The 21010-nt window shown below is 44.5% G+C and overlaps 1 protein-coding gene across 2 annotated transcripts in view; it reads right to left on the minus strand.

Annotated features, from left to right (window-relative positions):
• The window catches only part of ANAPC5 (anaphase promoting complex subunit 5), a 57798-nt gene that overhangs the window by 33229 nt on the left and 3559 nt on the right, over positions 1 to 21010 (minus strand). The window contains exons 4-12 of one of the 2 annotated variants that reach the window (XM_068121048.2): positions 11888 to 12146; positions 11634 to 11736; positions 11448 to 11549; positions 11077 to 11267; positions 10568 to 10649; positions 10308 to 10397; positions 9983 to 10161; positions 7041 to 7179; positions 5987 to 6061 (exon numbers count right to left, since the gene is read on the minus strand). In XM_068121048.2, the coding sequence (XP_067977149.1) occupies positions 5987 to 6061; positions 7041 to 7179; positions 9983 to 10161; positions 10308 to 10397; positions 10568 to 10649; positions 11077 to 11267; positions 11448 to 11549; positions 11634 to 11736; positions 11888 to 12146 (1220 nt within the window). Of the gene's footprint in view, positions 1 to 5986; positions 6062 to 7040; positions 7180 to 9982; positions 10165 to 10307; positions 10398 to 10567; positions 10650 to 11076; positions 11268 to 11447; positions 11550 to 11633; positions 11737 to 11887; positions 12147 to 21010 lie in introns of both variants that reach the window. The other variant, XM_068121047.2, reaches the window with a different exon arrangement.

Genomic DNA, 21010 nt, shown 5'->3' on the forward strand with positions numbered 1-21010 from the left:
GAGAAGGATGAGTGTGTGTAATTGTGGGAACCACCGTGTGCATGGGCTTGAAATGAGGAATTGAGAGGCAATGCTCGAGAGTGATGTGTGTGTGTGTGTGTGTGTGTGAAAGTGTATGCATGGAGTATTGAGGATGTGTGTAATTGTGTTGAGTGATTGACTTGCAAGTGTGCAGGTGGAGAATGGTTGTGTGGAATGAATGGTGTGGAGTGTAGTGTGGAATACGTGGCGTGGATTGTATGGTGTGAAGGAGTGAATGGGGGAAGGATGGACCCCTTCACGAATACCCGGGGAGGGTAGTCTAAAGTTAGGTAGAGGGAGTAGGTAAATTGGTTGGATATTGACATCTGTGGTGCGAGGAGTAGCAAAGTATTGCTTGGATGGGTGCATAAGTGAAGTGGAATGGCTAGGCGTGTGAGCCTGTTAGTGCGTGTGGTTATTGAGCACTCCGCCACTGGTAGTCTGTCGGCCAGGTGAGGCCGCAGGTAGGCTCTGGGAGCCAGGTAGTGTTGTGTAGAGTTCAGCGGGGCCCGAGGATCCCAGGAGAGGACCCGGGTAGCCCAATGCCAGAGAGGACATCGAGGGGGTAAGCGCTAGGGAGGGCCTTCCCCAGGTAGGTTAGGGTAGTGTGGAGCTAGGCAAGCTCGGGTGGCGACGTTCAGTGGCGGAGGTGCGCAGGTAAGTAGGACCTGCGAGGAGAGCCATACGACCCAGCCCCGAAATTGTGCGAGGGCACAGTAGAGAAAAATCGGGGGAGTGAGACCCCAAATTGGAGAGCACCACAGTATGTGCAATGGGAGTTGGTTTTTAGAACCACATAGAGTAAAGATGGCCAATGGATTGGCAGGGCGAGACCCCAGGTAGTTTAACTGTGTTTATGTCAATTAGAGTATAGTTAGGAGAAAATCTCTTCGCACCATCCGCATCCACTCACCGAGGTGACAGGACTCCACACCAGGTTTTTGCAAATATTTGAATGGTAAAGACGCATCTTGACGTGGGTGAGACATTGTGTTTATTCCATCCCTTCCTTCTTGGGAGGGATTGGTAACTAATTTGGCATTAGGGGAGATATGGGGGACGAGACGGTAGAGACGAATTGGTAAATGTGTAAATTGTGTAAATACGGGGAAGGGAAAGGGTAGTGTAGGCTGACATGGGGGGTGGCGTACGAGTAGGGACGAGCTTTCTTAGCTCGCTCTCCCACGCCCTTCATGTCGCATTACCTTGTATTGATGTGTACCCTTGCGCCCTTGCCCCCACTAACCTCTTCTTTGTCTGCCTCCCCAGTCATGGACCATGGTCTTTTGTGCGAGGGGAGTGTGCAGGTGCCCTGAATTGTGCGGCCGCACTTTTGCTGCCTGCACCCTTGCTGCCTGCATGCCTGCCTGCCTGCACCGGTACACCCTATGGACCACACGTTCTGTGGCCTGGCACATATGGACCACACGTTCTGTGGCCTGGCACCTTTGGACCACACGTTCTGTGGCCTGGCACCTTTGGACCACACGTTCTGTGGCCTGGCACCTATGGACCACACGTTCTGTGGCCTAGCACCTATGGACCACACGTTCTGTGGCCTGGCACCTATGGACCACACGTTCTGTAGCCTGGCACCTTTGCTGGGACAGACTAGAGTCCCTGTATATAGAGTTGTGTCAACTCAAATTTGGACGCCATTTTGTGTCTAAGTGTGTCGGATTAGATATACATGTACATTCGCGATATGGGGTGATATATTCTAAACCTGCTAAAAAAAAAATTACTACACATATTTAGTCTTATTATTACATACAGGTGATATTTGTTTTGTCAAAAACTCAGCTATTGCCGTGAAAAAGAGCTGTGTGGTGATATTAAAAGTGGTATGGCAATGCATATTACAAGCCAACACTGCATATAAGAGCTAACATTATAAGTAAGACAAACCAATGCTGTCGTTCTCTGAATTTTAATAACTTTTAGAAAGGAGTGTGGGCATATCCAATATTTTTTAAAGGGTGCTGAGAGCAATTCCGGTGTAGGACTTCCAGCCGACATATAGTCTAACACACTTAAAACAAATTCTGTACGTGGTACTGCCATATTTCTATAGTGTACAACCTTAGTTTTATCGACATTTATATTCAATTTCCATTGTAATGATTTAACAAGCTGCAAGTCAGCTTCTGTCTCTGACATAGACAAAATCACATGGACAATCTTCCGGAAGATGGCCAGACAAATCGCTAGCTCTATCGACCACATGTATATTGATATCAAACAGGGATAACAGCTTTTGAAAGTTGAGCCAGTTTTAAATGTGGGTACACAAATACACCTGTTTTACTGCATTAATCACCTAGAAATATTGTATGTTTTGGGAACGATAGCTGTCACCAGGTTAAATATATAGGGATTGTACAATGTGCAAAATCTTCCATCACTACAATTTGGCCATAAATCCCGGGGTGGGAAATATTTGAGCAAATATGCCACAAGACGCATGAGCACTGTACAAAGCAAACAATAACTCGTCAAATTTTGGATGTATGGATGGCTGCACAACCCACAAAAAAATTGAGCAGGTCCCCCCCTAAAATTGCTTTTATGATTGCCGATTAGGCTGAAGATTTTAAACCAAAAAAATAACTTGCCTCGGAATAAGTTTTGAATGGACGGACAGACAACTGAAAACAAAACGGACCATGGGTTTCCCACCCCTATAAAATCAAAATTAATTCCCTCTGAAAAAGTACAGTGACATTGCCCGCAGACTACCCAACCGCAGACCAGGCAATGTCACTGTACCGGGACATTTCATCAATCAATGACAATATGCGGTCCGCTAGGACTACCCGAAAAAAATTGAGCAGGGTTCTTCCCATGGAAATGCATTTTTGGTCAGCTCCTTGAAGATTATAAACAAACACAAATCACTTCCCTTTAAAAGGGTTTTCAACGGACAGACAACCAAAAAAAAACCGAGCAGATAGAATTGCTTTTGAACATCGATCATCAAGCGGCGTGGGCCTACCTGGCAGAGTCTCGAGGAGTCGATCGCTTTCCAGCTCTTTCGTCTGACTTTCGCTTCCCAAATTTGTCTTCTGACTTTATCACTTGGAAATCTATACATCTTATATTTCCCAGATTGGTTTGAACAACCAAAAGCAGAACAACCGACGTTCACGCACGGTGAAGTTAGACACAAAATGGCGCCACGAAATCACGTGACCAGAAATCTCGGGTCAGCGCATGGCGCAACTCTCTTTATACAGGGACTCTAGGACAGACCATTGCTGCCAGCAGTATCTGGCTTGCGGACCACTGTTTTAAGTGGCATCGATGCCATGCAGGTGGACCACCTGAGTTGGCCCTACTGGCCATAAATAAAAAAGCGGACGTGGTTTTTGCCCTTTTTTATTAAAGAACATCAAGCAAGAAGATACAGACAACATCCATCGGCCCAGCAGAGAAGCACAAGACGTCATCATTATAATAATTATTGAAATGTTTTTGTGCATTTTGGTGCTGGTGCTTTTCATGCATGTTTTTTTATTAGGGTGCATTTATTGGGTGCATATGGGTGTATGGTGTATCGGTGCAGTGCATTGCGATTGGCATTTCCTCTTTTCAAAAGTTATTTTCTTTTTCCCACAAAAGACAGGTCCTGGGTTATAGTTTTGTAAATAACTAGTAGTGTCTTGTAAATAATGCTCCCCACCGGCTTAAATGTTTAGCTTGAAAACAATTCCGTAATTCGGTTAATTGTGGGCGTGAGTCAGTTAGATAGGACACAACGCAGCAGGGGGGACATAGCTAGTGTTAAAACTGTTGCACTCAGGCTAGTAGGTTAAATGTAGAGGGAAACTACATCTAAGTGTCACATGTGGATGTAAAAGATAGTCCTGATGTTTCGGCTCGGGCCGAGCCTGGCAAAAGGAGGGGTGCAGTGTTGCGGTTTTGAGAACCCACACTTGCTTGTAAATATGACATCATTAAAGGTTAAAGGTAGCACCCCATAGATAGGCCACAAGCAACACGTAGGTCACCATAGGACATCAGTTATTTCATTAGTATGTGTATAGATAAGGCCATGTTTCCAATAGTTGAATCTGCGTTGTGTCAATCAAATAAGAAGTAGGCCCTTTCGTCCATTTTGCAGCCTCCCTCCAAGCGACGCCATTAAGTGCGCTCCCCAGTCTGTGCCCCATGACCCTTTCCAATTTGGTGCACTCCTTGGCCAGCAGCAGCAGCCTTAGCTGCCCGTAAGCTCGCTCAACGCCGCCATAAGCCACGAGGTGAGGCCCGGAAAAAGGGGGCGGAGCGCCAGGGAGAAGGTGTGGCCACGTCACCCAGCCATCAGGACGGGGCCGGTAAGACCTAATCAGCCAACCAGGGCTGGAGGGACATCGCCTGATATGCGTGGCTTTTGGGCTGGCGGAGCGATCGCTGGCTGGATTATAAAAGCGAGCGCACAAAGCCCTTTTACAGGACTTATTGGGAGAGCGCACATTTGACAGGACTTATTGGGAGAGCGCACATTTGGGAGAAACTACATCTAGGACAGACCATTGCATAACAACCCTAACCCTAACCCTAACAACCCTAACAACTCTAACCCTAACCCTAACCCTAACAACCCTAACCCTAACCCTAACCCTAACAACCCTAACCCTAACAACAACCCTAACCCTAACCCTAACCCTAACCCTAACCCTAACCCTAACCCTAACCCTAACCCTAATCCTGGCGGCGTATGAAGAGGACTCGTTGGAAGGTTGGCTTTTGAGAGGACTTGTTGGAAGCGCGCTTGGTAAACGGACTACTGTGATTTTGGAGAACCTACAGCGGAAGCGTGTGCTGTCAGGACTTGTTGGGAGAGTGCACTAGTAACAGCACTGCGAGGACGAATGCGCTTGATCGTGGTTGAAAGGACTTGCACAATTGGCGCTTGCGTATATGACATTGGAGAGGGGGCATTTGGCGCGAGTCGTACAAATATTACGTACGCCGCCAGGATACCAGCCTTCTCCCCATGATATAATTGTCTGTTCGCGTTACACTGTGAAGAGCTGCCTGCCGGGTTTTTTTCCATCGCCTAGACCGGAGCCGGACTGGAGCCTGGACGTGCTGGTGACCATCAACCTATTCCTCTACAATCCCCGTGTGAGTGACTGTGTGTGATACGGGCCCGTTTGTCCAGGGAATAAGTTAAGCCTGTAATTAAGACTGCCCTGTGTACTTCTCCTTCCTCTTTCTATCTTGTACATTTCTTTCGTTTCCTCTTCTTTCTTTGTACATAATTAATAAATCCATCTGTTCTTCCGATTCTCCTGGTTTCCTCTTATCCGTTCGTCCTAGTCTTTTCTCTCATTGGGAGAGCGTGGCACGATTCAGAACCGCTATAATCGGGTCTAGTCACCTGTTAACAGCTCGGATCGCGGATTGCTATCCGCTCGGCATATTCCATCCATATCCGTGATTCGAGCGGGAGTTATTCCCTCGTTTCCGGTCGGCGTTAGTAATTAGGTAGTAGTGAATCCCTAGGCCTAACAAACCCTACCTAACGCCGCGCCGGGAAGGACGTTATAACTTCCAGGACTCGCGTCGGCCAGATAAAAGGACAAGGGGATTAACCCCCCCCCCCCCCCCCTTTATAAGGGGAGAGCCGACGTCGGAGATCCGCAACAGTGTATGTATGTATGTGTGTGTGTGTGTGTGTGTGTGTGTGTGTGTATGTATGTATAAATAAATAAATAAAAAATATATATATATATATATATATATATATATATATATATATATGTATATATATATATATATATATATATATATATATATATATATATATATATATATATATATATATATATATATATATATATATATATGATTGTGCTGAGGTTCCCCAAAAAAGCCAAGTATGAATGGGCAACAGCAGCAGGATTAAGAAGTAATCAAAAGGTATCCAATAAGCATGACCCATCTGTTGATAGCCACATACCTTGGAGTATTGGGAGTGTGGGGGAAAGCGCTGCCGTGCATACTCCAGGATTTCCATAGCTGCCATGCATCTTCCCTTCGAAGGCCAAGGGATAAAACAAAAAAGGCAAAAGAAAAAAAAAAACATTTGACGAAAGCAAAACCAAGAAGTTTATATTAAAATAACAGGGCAATCGAATAAATGTAAGGGTTAAAAGTTTGAGGCAATGGAGGTAGAGCATGTGAAATTATTTAAATCGATGAATCTCGGTTAAATTATAGAAAGTTTCATCACAATTGTTTTCCATTTTATAACCTCTTTACTTTAAAGTAAACCAGCAAAAGCCACTATGCACAAAGATCTTTTTATGCGACTTTTACAAATGAGTATTTTACAAATTTACAAATGAGTACTGTACAAAGAGGACATGACATTGAATACCTACTATTGTTGTGGGTTTTGTAAGCACCTGGTCGAACTCGGACAGTGTAAGAGAGATTTATTAATAGATAAGGATAAACATGCATGGGAGGCATTGCGCTTCGGCTCACACAGCCAAGCACCAACATCATCTCAGAATTACAACTTGTATTCGTCTTAATATACTTTCTTCAAAGGACAAGGAACTCAAAACGTGTCCCTGGTTTCTCAGATTGTAGTAAGGAGAAAGACTCGGCAGGCAGGGAGCTCATAAGGAAAGAATGTTAACGCAAGGTCGAACATAGAATATTATAACAGATCCTCCAAAGTCAGACAGTTAGACGCCAGGCTGGAAATGGGTTACAGGCTTTCTTCTCAACTTGGGACACCGCTGCCCCTCTCTGAAAGAGAATTCAATGAAATCCTCTTCACTATGACTTGTTCTTCTTCACCATCCCCGATTATTTACACCTTGTGGGGTTTCTTCTTCTTCTTCACCAGCCCTGATTATTTACACCTTGTGGGGTTTCTTCTTCTTCTTCACCAGCCCTGATTATTTACACCTTGTGGGGTTAGCCGCATTGGATATAGAAGAATTGTACATAGCTGGGGTGACCGACTGGTCGATATGCTTTGGTTGCTCGAAAGTGCTTACCTGGGCTGCGTGCATTTCAGCCAGATGGCACAGTGCCACGCACACGCTCTCCGTGCCAAGCTCCACGCTGCTTTCACCAAAACCTTCATCCCGTGGAGGAAAGAAAAGCAGCAGCTGGCTCTGTTGCACTGCCAGGCGACTGAAAATGACAAAATACAATTTGTGGCAGTGTATGTGACAGCTCTTGTTGCCGGACTGATAACTTCAGTGGGTAAAACAAAACAACAATACAAAAGCTATATTCAATTCAATGTTTACAATTTACATCAATACCAAAACAACAGATGACAAAAGAAAAAATCAAATAAATGGGGACCATTTACTTTCTTCAAGCAAACATTCCCCATTTCAGGGTCTTTTGACGAGCCTTGGTTGCGTAATGGTTAGAAGCATCTGCTTTGAGGAAGCAATTCAAACAACTGCAGAGTCATACCAAAGACTAAAAATGGTATTTGCTGCTTCGTCGCTTGTCACTCGGCATTTAAAAACAGGAACAAGTAACCGCCGGTTGGCAATACCAGCACAGGCTTTGATGGGCCAAATGGCCTCCTCCTGCAGGGAAGTTCGTTATGAGTAACTGTTCTTATTCTTATAATTGCTGGATCGGTGAAATAGAGCTGCCTTTAACAGGAAGTGAACATTTTGTAAGCTGCCGTGAATCAAGTAGCTTCCATCAGAAAGATGAAGAAGAAACTGTACTCTGGCTGCAAGATACGATCATTATTATATCGTGCAACAAAAGACTCAATATGGTAACAACTTCCTCAAGTGGCTCAGGACAAGCTTACTCCATGAAGTGTTCCATGTTGGGAATATGCACGCACGATAAGTGGATTGTGGCACAGTGCCACGCTCTATTTAAAATAGTTCAACATTTATAACGTAAAACTATTGCTTAAGTTCCAAGGGGTTTCTAAGCAATGTTGAGAGGTGGAGTTTATGATTCTAAGTGAAAGACAAATGTTAAGGAGTGGATCTTATTAAACAGCTCAGATAGGGTGATGCTGTTACGAATACCTAACAGATGGCGTTGGTATGTATTGGAATGATTGCATATCAACAGTCAGCTGTTACCCATAATGCAGTGCAGAATGAAATGGTTTCGTTTTCCATATATAAAGTCTGTATACATTTTATTGAGACACCATGTATGCTTGATACACACACACAATATATATATATATATATATATATATATACAGTGGAACCTTGACTTACGAGTTTAATTCGTTCTGTGACCGAGCTCGTAACTCAAATTGCTCGTTTCTCAAATCAAATTTCCCCATTAAAATGCATTGAAATGCTATTAATCCGTTCCAGCCCGCCAAAAACCACACCAATTTTTTTTTTAATATACAGTATATATAAAAATATCTCGCGCTTTATATTTCACCTGTATGCAGCATACAAGTTGGCAGGATGGCCTGGACTGGAGGTACGCACACTTGACTCTAAACTGTCCAGCCTGGGTTTGAATCCCGACCCAGCTATAACCTGTCATGGGTGAATCACAGGCAGGGCGATTCATCAATGTGTGTACCGCTAAACTGGGCGCCCCGTTTGCGTCCCATTAGTTGTTGGATGTTAAGGATCTCACCGTGTTTTCCACAAAGAGAAGGCGAGCTATCGCCGGCACTCTGAACAAGTTGTGGCCTGGCATGCTCTTCTCCTCTGCCGTTATATACGTCCTCCTCGGCATCTTTTTCCAGAAGAGCCCTGTCTCGTCACAGTTGAAGATTTGCTGGGGGATGTATCGTTCGGCTTCTATCAGTTCGGCAAAAGTTATAATAAAATCTTCAGCTGCCTTCACATCCGCCTCACCAAGTCGACAACACGCACACCTCGCTCATGTTTTTCGACGATTGCGTGTTTTATATCCAAGCACATCATCCTCTTCTTCTTCTCAGTTATAATAAAATCTTCAGCTGCCTTCACATCCGCCTCACCAAGTCGACAACACGCACACCTCGCTCATGTTTTTCGACGATTGCGTGTTTTATATCCAAGCACATCATCCTCTCTTCCCTTGGCACTCAATTTCTTAGGACCCATGGTTAAAACTAAGAAATTTTCCAAAATAACCAAAATGCGAAAACAAAGCAGCAGCGATATACGGCAGAGATACTTGCACGGCAAGATAACCACGTGACCGGAACCCACCTGGTGGCGGGTGGCGAAAGCTCGTAACTCAAATCTCGGCTCGCATCTCAAAGCAATAAACCGCCCGAGCGACGGCTCGTATCTCGGAAAACTCGTAAGTTGGTGCACTCATAAATCAAGGTTCCACTGTATATATATATATATATATATATATATATATAAATAATTTAACCAAAAAAAAAAAAAAGGGACATACTGACTGACCCTATGACATGATGCTGACGTTATGTGCATAAATTATATCATACCATATCTTTTGGGTCTTCTGGATCTTTGGGATATTTTGGGTGTTGGAATATGCCTTTCGACCTTTAAGACTGTTGAGATCCCTCAGACGTTTGAACACACTTTAAGTCCCCCAAGACCATTAAGACCACCACAAATATGTATACATATATGTATTGACTCATTTTCAATATCAAAATTATAGCATTCCATAAAAAATTTCGGGGCATCCCATTAAAAATTCATGGCGTTCAGAAAGAAAATATTACTTGTGACTTGACTTGACTTTACTTTACTTGAGAAAAAATGACTTGCTGATAACTCTGCAGGTACCTCAGGAACCAAACCCAGATTAGATAAATAGAGGGCAGATATACGATATCTAAGGTATCCAGCCATCTCAGTGCTATTAATGATCAATTTAAGTAACAAGTGCTTATGTCCACACGATCACTTTTATTGGAATGTTTTTTGAACCCAAACTCGGTAAAATCAATTATATGCTATTGTCGAGACAGAATGACAGCATTTCATACAAAGACCAAATACCATCACACCTTTTGCCGTACATGCGCCACAGAGCTGCACGCTGCACAGTCGCAAGGGCGTACAGGTCAGAAAGCAGTAGCTTGGCATGCAGAGTATTCAGCATGGTCACGGCCTCAAACACGGTCGAAGGAGAGTAGCCGGTGGTGGCCAGGTGTCTTAGCAAGGCTTGAAGGCTCAATGAGGTGGTCTTCTATGCAAAAGGGTGAAGGGGGCTAAGACGTATATTCTGTGAGGTTCCTATCAGTGTGTGAAGACACCGCAAGCGGAATCAAGACAGAATACAGGGGAGTCAAACGAGAGTCCAGGAAAGACGAGCGAGGTCGGAGTTCTGACCGGTTTCTGGCTGGATGCCTTTCTGACAGAGTGCTGTAGAAGTGCTTGACCACGCGACCCCTTCAGTTGTTCCAGCTGTGCCAGCCAGCTCTGTTTGAGGGCAACATATGATGTAACAAAAACTCCAAAGTGTACCAGAATGACTCTTAGCTAGCAAATTGTACTACATTTCATAGGGTATGAAAGGAATGAAAGGCACTTGCAACAATTGATAGATCCGAGTTGGACTTTAATTCAACTGTACAATGCACAGAACCCACCAGGCAATGCTGCAGACAAACGTGATCTGCTGCCTCCTGGGCCTTTTGTATTGCTTCCTGCAAGGCTAGTTGGGTCTCTTCGCTGCGCACACAACACGTGCAAAAAAGATTACTCCACGAGTTTATTCATTCTGAACTTAAAGAGCATGTTTTCCTACTTCTGGGCACACTGCAATCACATGACAATGGGGAATAACGTAAATTAGAAGTCAAACAACAGGCAGGAAGCAAAAGCTATTGTACTTCGTTGCATGTTTTAATCCCATGTTGATGAATTACTCAACGCAGAAAATAGGTGCAGCCTCATTAACATTAAAATGAATTAAAGAAGAGCTACTTTCGCCCCTTTCCCTTTCTCCATGAAGTGGCTTCCATATTCTGACCATCCCTCAGTTTTGGTGTGACCCTCACCCTCCACACCAATTATATTTTATGAAGGCCAACCAGCCACATAGTACACAAAAGAGAAGACCAATAAGTATCGATAAACTGTTCTTGCCCTAACTTACAGGTGGCCCAACTGACAGTGAAGGGCAGCTTGGGAAAGTGCCGCGTAGCGCAAGCTGCTGCCGTCATCGAGCGCTTCTCCCGCAGCATCCTCTGCGATGAGGGGCGGTCTCCGGTCAAAGTAGTGGCGTAGGGCGTGCGTTGCAGAAAAAACATCCCTCACACGCATGGAGTTTAGGTAAGTAAGATAGCGCTGAGTGGGTAGTGATACAAGAAGCATGATTGTATGAGTGACGAAAGAAAAAAAAAAGAATACACACACACAACCGCAAAAGAAACCCTTAAAATTGCAGTAAGGTGAAGGAAGACTAGGCCAAAACTAGTGCAGGAAGGAGACAGATACGGACCAGGTTTGGCAAACTGACAAGCTTACAGCACGTGTGAAGTCTGGATTGCTCTCAAGAATATCTGACACGTGAGCTTGCATGACAACAGGAATTTCCGCCGCCTCCTCATTCCATGATAAGAGCGATGCCTGCAAACACAGTTCAATAACAGTGCAGGAACCAACATGGAGACGTTTCTGTGAGAATGAAGGATAAACAGGACAACACCATACCTGCTCATAAAGGAAAATCTCAGCTTGTCGCTTTGATAAGGGCATGGTTGGCGTTCTCCATGGTTTGTCAGGAAGTGTTATGGGCTTGGTGTTTGGCACATTGCTATGACAAAAAAAAGAATCAAAATTTAAAAAATTAAAACACCAAATGATGAACTCCTTGTAGAAAAAGCATTTAACGGTTTCACACTTTTATTCACTGTATTTGCAAAGACTTCTTGAATGTCCCCACCCTTTCCCTGAATGCCACTCACGAATGCCGTCCATCCTCTTGAAAATCATCGGAGGTTATCCACGGGGTTTCCTCCCCATCTGCAGGGACCCGGTTGAACGAGCACCCGGTCAAATCTGTTTCATTATTCGTTGGTGAAGTGTTGTGCCTTTTAACGGTGTGACTTTGGTCTTCAGGCTCAGATTTTGCATGGAAGTATTTCTGGAGGAGGATGTGAAACTGCTGAGTTTGGGAGAATGAGAGCTTGTTGTAGGCAAGCACTGTGCGACGTACAAACATCACTATGGATAGGTGGGTGAATGGGAACAAAAAAAAGGAAAACAGCACTAGAATATTAAAATTATTTTTAATATATATTTGACTTGGTTATTTTGTCTGATGGAGCTCCTGGCTGGGGTCAACAGCAATGTACTACATGAATTTATAAACCTACACCTGATATCTTCCAGATAATATATAAATGTGAAAGAATAAATAGAGTAAGGAAGAAGAACGAAACAAAACAAGGAACCGAGGGCCTTTCACTCACTCACTCACCGCAGGCAGGTTGGTGGTCTTTCTGTCTTCTACCGACTCCTCTCCGGCCTTGCTCCCCCAGCTCTCTCTGTGCTCTGTCCCCCCAATATTCCTTCAGGTCGCACAAGATCTGCCAGCAACCCTCTTATGGTTAAACTGCCAAAATCAAGGCTCTCTGCTCACCTTCACTCTTTCATTCCCCTTTTCTCCTGCCTCTGGAACAAACTCCCCCACTCCCTTCAATCCCACTCCTCCCTCCAGGTCTTTAAAACAGCTGTTCACCACCATCTCTTATCTTCCCCAATCCAAAACCTTGATCTTTTCTACCCCTGCTAATTCACCCCAGGTTCCCCTTTTTTTGAAATTCCAACTTCTTTCCTGGAAGTCCTTGCAGTGTCCATGTGTTTTATACCTCTACCACCTCCCCCCAAGCCCTCCCCCTCCCACATTTCTCCCGATGTCCCTGCTCTCAAATGTTGTGTTTGTGTCCTTCCCCCTCTCTCCCCATCTTGTCTACCGCTCCCCTTATTTTTTGTGTTTTATTTGTCGGTTTGACTTTTTGTGTGATTCATGTTAGCTCTTTCACGAGCCTCAATGTTGTATACAAAAAAAAAAAAAAAAAAGGAAGCAAGGATGGAAAGAGGAAACAGGGAAAGGAACGAAGCAAGGAAGAGAAAGATGATAGAAGGAAGAAAGAGGAAAGACGACGGCAGTAAGGATGGAAGTGGAAAATAATTTCAGTCCTTTCTATATTGTGAAAACAAAGTGGTGCTTACTGTAAAATTAACATTTTTAAAAACCTTACAAATCAGATAAAGACAAAATTAGAGCGAAGTCCATGTTACACCACAGCAAATCCCCACGCTTCCCACATAAAGCAAAGTTGAAAGATGCCATAAAGTTCCATCAGGAAGTTTCTTCAAAACATTTTTTTCCCCGTTTTGACCCATGTGACCAGAACCACCCCCTCGGGTCTAGCCACCTCCAGGGCAGGAATAAATCAAATCCCAAAAATCATTACATATGATATTTCATGCGTCCCGCCCCAGGGTGTAGGGCCAAAATGACACTACTCTTGCACCTTCCTGCCATGTAGCGATAATAACTACCAAGGTTTTGTGGAGTTGCATCTTCAACGACCACTGCATAAAATGAAATGTTCTGTGCAGATTTGCTTTTTATCAGGTATAATGTGAAAAGTCAATCTTTTGCAATAAAATTAATGCTAATATCGAAAGAATATTAAACAAGGAGAAAAATACATGAAATGTCATAGACCCCGTGGGTTTAGTAATTTTTCTGTATGGCTTTAAAGGGCTAGCCCATATTTACAAGATTTATGTGTATGCACAACTGACGAGTGGTCACGTGACGTGGATGATTGCGTATGATTGGGTTATTCGGTCATTAATATTAATGATGTGGGTCACGTAGTTATATTGTGCAAGATAGTTGACATGTACAACGTGTATCACTCCATAACGCTTGGACATGCACTGTCCGAGCTCTCCCTCTCCTCCGTTCCCCACTTGCATCATGGGTAATTTTATATTGTCATCCACAAACGATTATGTTATTAGCTCCTGTTGGACTTGTCAGAAACGGGGGCTTATGGATTGGGTCTCGTCCTTCCGTGCATCCGTCCGTCCGCAGCTATATATTGGACATGTATGGACCGATTTTGTTCAAACTTGTCACAAAGACGCTGCATTAAATGTGGTAAACTTCTGAAAAAGTTTTTTTTTCTACAACCTTAAAAAGCTTTATTTTATTTCACTCGAGTTATATACTTCATTACTGTAGAATACAAATTGCCATCTTGTCACTTTCAAAACTCTTCCGTTTAGCAGTACTGTACTTCGCCAAAATATTATAACACTTTATGTCATCTCAACCAATCAAATTTGCTGCTCACAGACCCCACCCATGTCCTATTTTTTCTTAACACAAGACTTGGAACTCTTTAGTTTATTTATGACTAGCAGAAGTACCCGGCATAGATTAAAAGTGCATTATATAATACGAGAAAGAGTACCCGTCCCAAGTGACGAGAAAAGCAAGCAAAAGTATCCCCCTCCTGTCTTTCCCTCCCCTGTCTCTTCCCACTCACCCCTCTCCACCACTCCCCTCTCCCTCCCCTGTCCCTTCCCACTCACCATCCCCCTCTCCCTCCCCAGGTCCACCCCTCCCCTGTCTCCCCCACTCCTCTCCCCACTCCCCCACTCCTTCTCTCCCTCTCCCCACTCCTTCTCTCCCTTCTCCCCCACTCCCCTACTCAACTGTCTCTCCATCCCCTCACACCCCACTTCCTCCTCCACTCTCCTCTCTACCTGTCCGTGCTCTATCCCTTTTAAATGGCTTTAATTTCCTTTTTAGTTTTTTTTTTTTTTTTTGCTTTCACCATTCAGTTAGCCTGGTATTGGCTTAACAGTCAAGGTGGCTGGCTTAAGATCGCAAGGTCCTGAGTCCCTGTCATGCCATTGAATTAACACCAGGTGGTTTGCAGCCTGCCATCCTTCCGAGGTTGGCAAAATTAGTACCAGCTTACTGGGATGTCCCTGGTGTTGGGCTAGCGGCTAGGGTGCCGGCTTAGGATCCTAGGATCCTGGGTTCGAATCCCGGTCAATCGCTGAATTAACGCCAGGGGGGTTGACTCAGCCTGTCATCCTTCTGAGGTCGGCTAATCGAGTACCAGTTCACTGGTAATTCCCTGCTTGTCATTAAAGGCGGCAAAAAGGGTTGGCGTCAGGAAAGGCATCTGGCCGTAAAACATTGCTTCAAAAAGGGGACCGAAAAACAACAACAACCACAGTTCCCGAAAAAGGCCAACCCCCGCTTGCGGGGAAAAATGGCCTCTAAAGGTGGTTTTTTTTTTTTTTTTACTGGGATGAATGAGCCATTCGAGTGTCCTGCATCGCGCCCGTCCTGGATTGTACCCAATAGCCAAGAGACTGCTTCGGTAGCCCCATGTATCTGAAGATTCAAAAAGGAGTGGTCTTCATTCAGTTGTTATTTATATTTGATATACCATACTTGTTACAGAGAGAGTCAGTGCCACCAAAGCAGCTTCCTGAGCAATGGTGATACTGGGCGGTTTGCCATCGCCTTCACAGTAGTAGTTCGCACAGGCATTTGCAATTTGGCCAGGGTGCTCGCCTACTCTTCGTGAAGGATGCCATGGGGATCTTTAACGCCCACCAATTAATGTCGGAAGACGGTACGCCCAGTTTAACGTCCATCGGAGGGACGACGCATATTGATGATTCACCCAGTCTGTGAAACACTGGGAGGATAGTTCATAGCAGGGTTCGGTTTCAAACCCAGGCTAGACAGCTTAGAGGAGAGTGTGCGTACCTTGGAGGTCATCCTGTCTGTCGAGGTCATACCTTAATGCACTGTTAATAATCAAACTGTGATTCCATGTTGTACTGAAATTGGAAAAAAATAAAATAAATAGAAAGGGCAAAAAAATAATTTTGGAGCAATTTTACCTCACGTCTCGCGTGAGCCCATTATGTAAAATCAGGAGCCCATTATGTTTTTTTTTTTTTTTTTTTTTTTTTTTTTTTTTTTTTTTTTTTTTTTTTTTTTTTTTTTTTTTTTTTTTTTTTTTTTTTTTTTTTTTTTTTTTTTTTTTTTTTTTTTTTTTAATACAAGATCGAGGCTCGTGAAAGAGCGAACATTAATCACACACAAAGACAAACCGACACATAAAACATATAACATCGGGAGCGGTAGACAAGATGGGGAGAGAGGGGGAAGGACACAAACACAACATTTGAGAGCAGGGACCGAGAGACATGGAGACATCGAGAGATCTGAGAGAGGGCGAGGGCTTTGGGGGGGGGGCATGGGAAGGGGGCGGTGGGAGAGGTATAAAACATATGGACACTGCCAGGACTTCCAGGAAAGAAGTTGGAATTTCAAACAAGGTGGATCTGGGGTGAATTAGCGGGGGTAGAAAAGATCAAGGTTTTGGATGGGGGAAGATAAGAGATGGTGGTGAACAGCTGTTTTAAAGACCTGGAGGGAGGAGTGGGATTGAAGGGAGTGAGGGAGTTTGTTCCAGAGGCGGGAGAAAAGAGGAATGAAAGAGTGAAGGTGAGCAGAGAGCCGAGATTTCGGCAGTTTAACCATCAGAGGGTTGCTGGCAGATCTTGTGCGACCTGTAGGAATATTTGGGGGACAGAGCACAGAGAGAGCTGGGGGTGCAAGGCCGGAGAGGAGTCGGTAGAAGACAGAAAGACCACCTACCTGCCTGCGGTGAGTGAGTGAAAGGCCCTCAGAGATAGCTTCATCGCGGGAGATTCCAATAATTCTGAAAGCTTTGGTTTCAACAGCGTGAAGCAGAGCTAGGTGTGAGGCAGGAGCACCGGCCCATAGGGGAGAACAGTATTCCATTGAGCTGCGGATGAAAGCCTTGTATGTGGTGAGGAGCTCAGGTGTGCCGAGGAAGGACTTCGCACGACGGAGGATGCCCAGTCGGCGACTGGCTTTGGAGGCCAGCTTGGAAATGTGGTTTTCCCAAGAAAGATCATGGCAGATAGTGAGACCCAAAATCTTGAGCGACAGAACTTCTTGGAGAGGATTGTTGAGAAAGTAGATGGGAGGGTTGTCCAGTCGATCTTTTCGGAGAGACATAGTAAGAGTGTGAGATTTGTCAGGATTGAAAGACATGTTCCACTTGTTTGACCAGTCTGTGATTTTGTCCAGGTCTTCAGAGAGTGAGGAGGCAGCAGACTGCCGATCTGAGGGAAGAGGAATGGAGCGGCAGAGAGTGGAGTCATCAGCAAAGAGATAGAGAGGATTTTCGAGAGAGTCAGAGAGATCATTGATGAAGACCAGAAAAAGCACGGGGCCCAGAACACTGCCTTGGGGAACTCCAGCCTGAACAGGAAGAGGAGATGAGAGAAACCCATTCAGGGCCACACGTTGACGACGACTAGAGAGGAAGTCCGCCAGCCATGCGTGGAGATTTCCATGGATACCAAAGGAGGAGAGTTTGGTGAGCAGAGCGGGGTGCCAGACCGTGTCGAAGGCACGTGATATGTCGAGGGAGACAGCTCTAATTTCCTGTTTGGCATTGAGGACCTCCATCCATTGTTGAGACAGCAGAAGCAGCATGTCCAGAGTAGAGTGACCTGGTCTGAAACCAAATTGATGATCAGAGATCAAGCCATTGGAGAAGAGGAAAGATTTCATATCCGAAGCAATGATGGATTCCATGACTTTGCTGATAATTGGGAGAAGGCTGATTGGTCTGTAGTTGCTAGGATCTGTTTTTGCACCTTTTTTGTGCAAAGCGGTGATGTTGGCTGATTTCCAAGCAGATGGCAGTTGACCTTGAGCAAAAGAGAGGGTGAAGAGAACAGAGAGAGGGTGAGATAGAGCAGCAGAGCAGGATTTTAGGACCCGTGGGCTGATGCCGTCGGGTCCAGTTGCAGAATCAGAGTCGAGGGTTGACAGAAACTTTTCCACCTTGTCAGGAGGAAAGGACACGGAGTCCAGGAGCAGCAGGGTACGACTGGGTATGGTGGGTACAGAGAGGGGTACAGAGAGGGATGTTAATTTTAAAAATAGCTTTTTCCTAATTTTGTTCCGATTTCACTCTAAATTTTGACATAATTAATGAGGCCATGAGTTCCAATCGTGAAATATGGAATCACATTTCGCACATCGGTTTTTAATAAGCCAATACGATACATTATTCAATCTTGCCAGGAGCCAATCACATTGCACCTAGCCTCACGCCAGCCAATCAGCGTAACCGCAAACGGACATACGGGCAGCCATCTCCGTTTTATCTATAATTCCAGTAATCTCTGTACGTTTGTACGTCTGTACGTTTGTTTGTCTGTGACCGCTGTTTCTCGACAACCACGGGTCCGATATACTTTTAACTTGCCAGGTATATTGCTGGGGACCCGAGGATGTGCCTTTTCAAGGTTTCATATTAATCGGACAATTACTTACCGAGCTATGTCCAAAAAACGATTCAACCAATCAGAGAGCAGCGAACGATCGCGTGTGCCGAACGTGGAGGACACACTCTGCCTCGGATGGCACATTTGAGAGCGTATTCATTTATTTCACGTTTGCAAACTATGTTGGCGTTAAACTATGTTTTAAAACTAATAAAACCGAATTTGCGATTCATTCGCTTTCCTGCGCGTTTGTGCACGCGATGGCGATTTCTTTACCAAACTCCGAAGCCGTTCGCTTTGGACCAAACCATTGCATGTAAATAGAGGGGGGGGATTGTCACCGTACTCGCAAGCCGTTCGCTTTGGACCAAACCATTTCATGTAAATAGAGGGGGGGGATATAATTTTAGATATAGATATAGTACGGGCAATGCCCTAGTATATATAGATTTGCAAACAAACCCCTTCACTGTTATGGTTGCAGAAACCACATTATTGTTTTGCATTATTTCTACTCGTCGCTCACTGTTGTTGTACACTATTTGCTACATACCTGACTCCATTCTCGCCTGCTTATTAGCCCCCGTTGGACAAAGTCCAAATTTGGGGCTTATGGATTGGGTCGCGTCCGTACTTGCGTCCGTCCGCAGCCATATATCGTGCATGTATGGACCGATTTTGTTCAAACTTGGCACAAGCACAGTGCATGATGGCACACACGTGCACCTCACTTTATTTTGCAATCTGATCAAATATGGCCAACTGGTAGACTGGCGGCCTTTTCAGTTGGAAAAAAAAAAACCCGGTATTGAACACGTCCTCAACCATTTCTCAAACATGCATTTACTGTTAATGTTCGAACTTGGCACACAGATAATAATTTATGATGCCTTACATATATGCACGTCATTATTTTTTTTGAGATCAGATCCAAGATGGCCGATCAGCGACTTTAACAGCGATTATAACTTTCAGTCTTCTTGGGTTTGTCTGTATAATCAGCATTGCACATCTGGATTTGGGGATTTTCTCCCATTCTTCCTTGCAGATTTGCTCAAGTTCTGTCAAGTTGGATGGGGAGCGTCGGTGAACAGCAATCTTCAAGTCTTTCCACAGATTCTCAATGGGATTCAAGTCTGGGTTTTGGCTGGGCAACTCAAGGACGTTCACGTTCTTGTTCTGAATCCATTCCAGTGTTGCTTTGGCTGTATGCTTGGGGTCATTGTCCTGTTGGAACATAAATCTCCACTGCAGTCTAAAGGTATTTTGCACTCTGAAGCAGGTTCAACTCAAGGATTCGTCTGTATTTGGCTCCATTCATTGTACCCTCTATCCTTGCAAATTTCCCAGTCCCTGCTGTTAAAAAGCATCCCCATAGCATGATGCTGCCACCACCATGATTCATGGTAAGGATAGTGATAGATGGGTGATGAGCTGTACTTGGTCTCTGCCAAAAGTAGCGCTTTGAATTCAGGCCAGAGTTCACTTTTCATCTCATCAGACCACAGAATATTTTGCCTCATGCTCTCAGAGTCTTTCACGTGCCTTTTTGCAGACTCTAGGTGTGCTGTCATGTGACTTTTTCTCAGGAATGGCTTACGTCTGGCCACTCTCCCATAAAGCCTAGATTGGTGAAGTTCTGCAGAGACTGTTGTCCTTTTGGCAGGTTCTCCCATCTCAGCACAGCAACAATGTATTTCTCTCAGAGTGGTCATTGGGTTCTTGGTCACCTCCCTGACCAAGGTCCTTCTTGCCCGGTTGCTCAGTTTGGTCAGACGGCCAGCTCTAGGAAGAGTCTGGGTAGTTCCACATTCTTTACATTGCCTAATGATGGAGCTCACTGTGCTGTTGGGAACTTTCAACCCTATATAAATTGTTTTATATCCTTCCCCAGATCTATGCCTCCTCACAATTGTATCTCTGAGTTATATGGACAATTCTTTGGACTTCATGGTAGAGTTTCTGCTCTGATATGCAATGTTAACTGTTGGACCTTATATAGAAAGGTGTTTTTCTTTCTAAATCATGTCCAATCAATTGAATTTGCCACAGGTGGACTCAAATCAAGTTGTAGAGACATCTCAAGGATGATCAAAGGAAATTAGATGCAGCTGAGCTCAATTTGGAGTGTCATAGCAAAGGGGTTGAATATTTGAATCAAGACATTTCAGCTTTTCATTTTTAATTAGTTTGTAAAAAAATATGTCTGTGTAGATCCATGACAAAAAAAAAATCTCAATTGAATCCATTTTAAATTCAGGCTGTAACATGACAAAATGTGAGAAAAAAAAATCAAGGGGTGTGAATACTTCCTGAAGGCACTGCATTGTTATGAGGAATATATATATCCATATAATGTACTGCATATATTTATATGTACCCTGGTTTAGGACCCTGGTGTTGGGCTAGCGGCTAGGGTGCCGGCTTAGGATCCTAGGATCCTGGGTTCGAATCCCGGTCGATTGCTGAATTAACGCCAGGGGGGTTGACTCAGCCTGTCATCCTTCCGAGGTCGGCTAATTGAGTACCAGTTCACTGGTAATTCCCTGTTTGTCGTTAAAGGCGGCAAAAAGGGTTGGCGTCAGGAAGGGCATCCGGCCGTAAAACATTGCTTCAAAAAGGGGACCGAAAAACAACAACCACGGTTCCCGAAAAAGGCCAACCCCCGCTTTGCGGGGAAAAATGGCCTCTAAAGGTGGTTATAT

Source organism: Myxine glutinosa, chromosome 6, assembly GCF_964187855.1.
Source record: "Myxine glutinosa chromosome 6, kmMyxGlut1.1, whole genome shotgun sequence".
Taxonomy (NCBI): Eukaryota; Metazoa; Chordata; class Myxini; order Myxiniformes; family Myxinidae; genus Myxine; species Myxine glutinosa.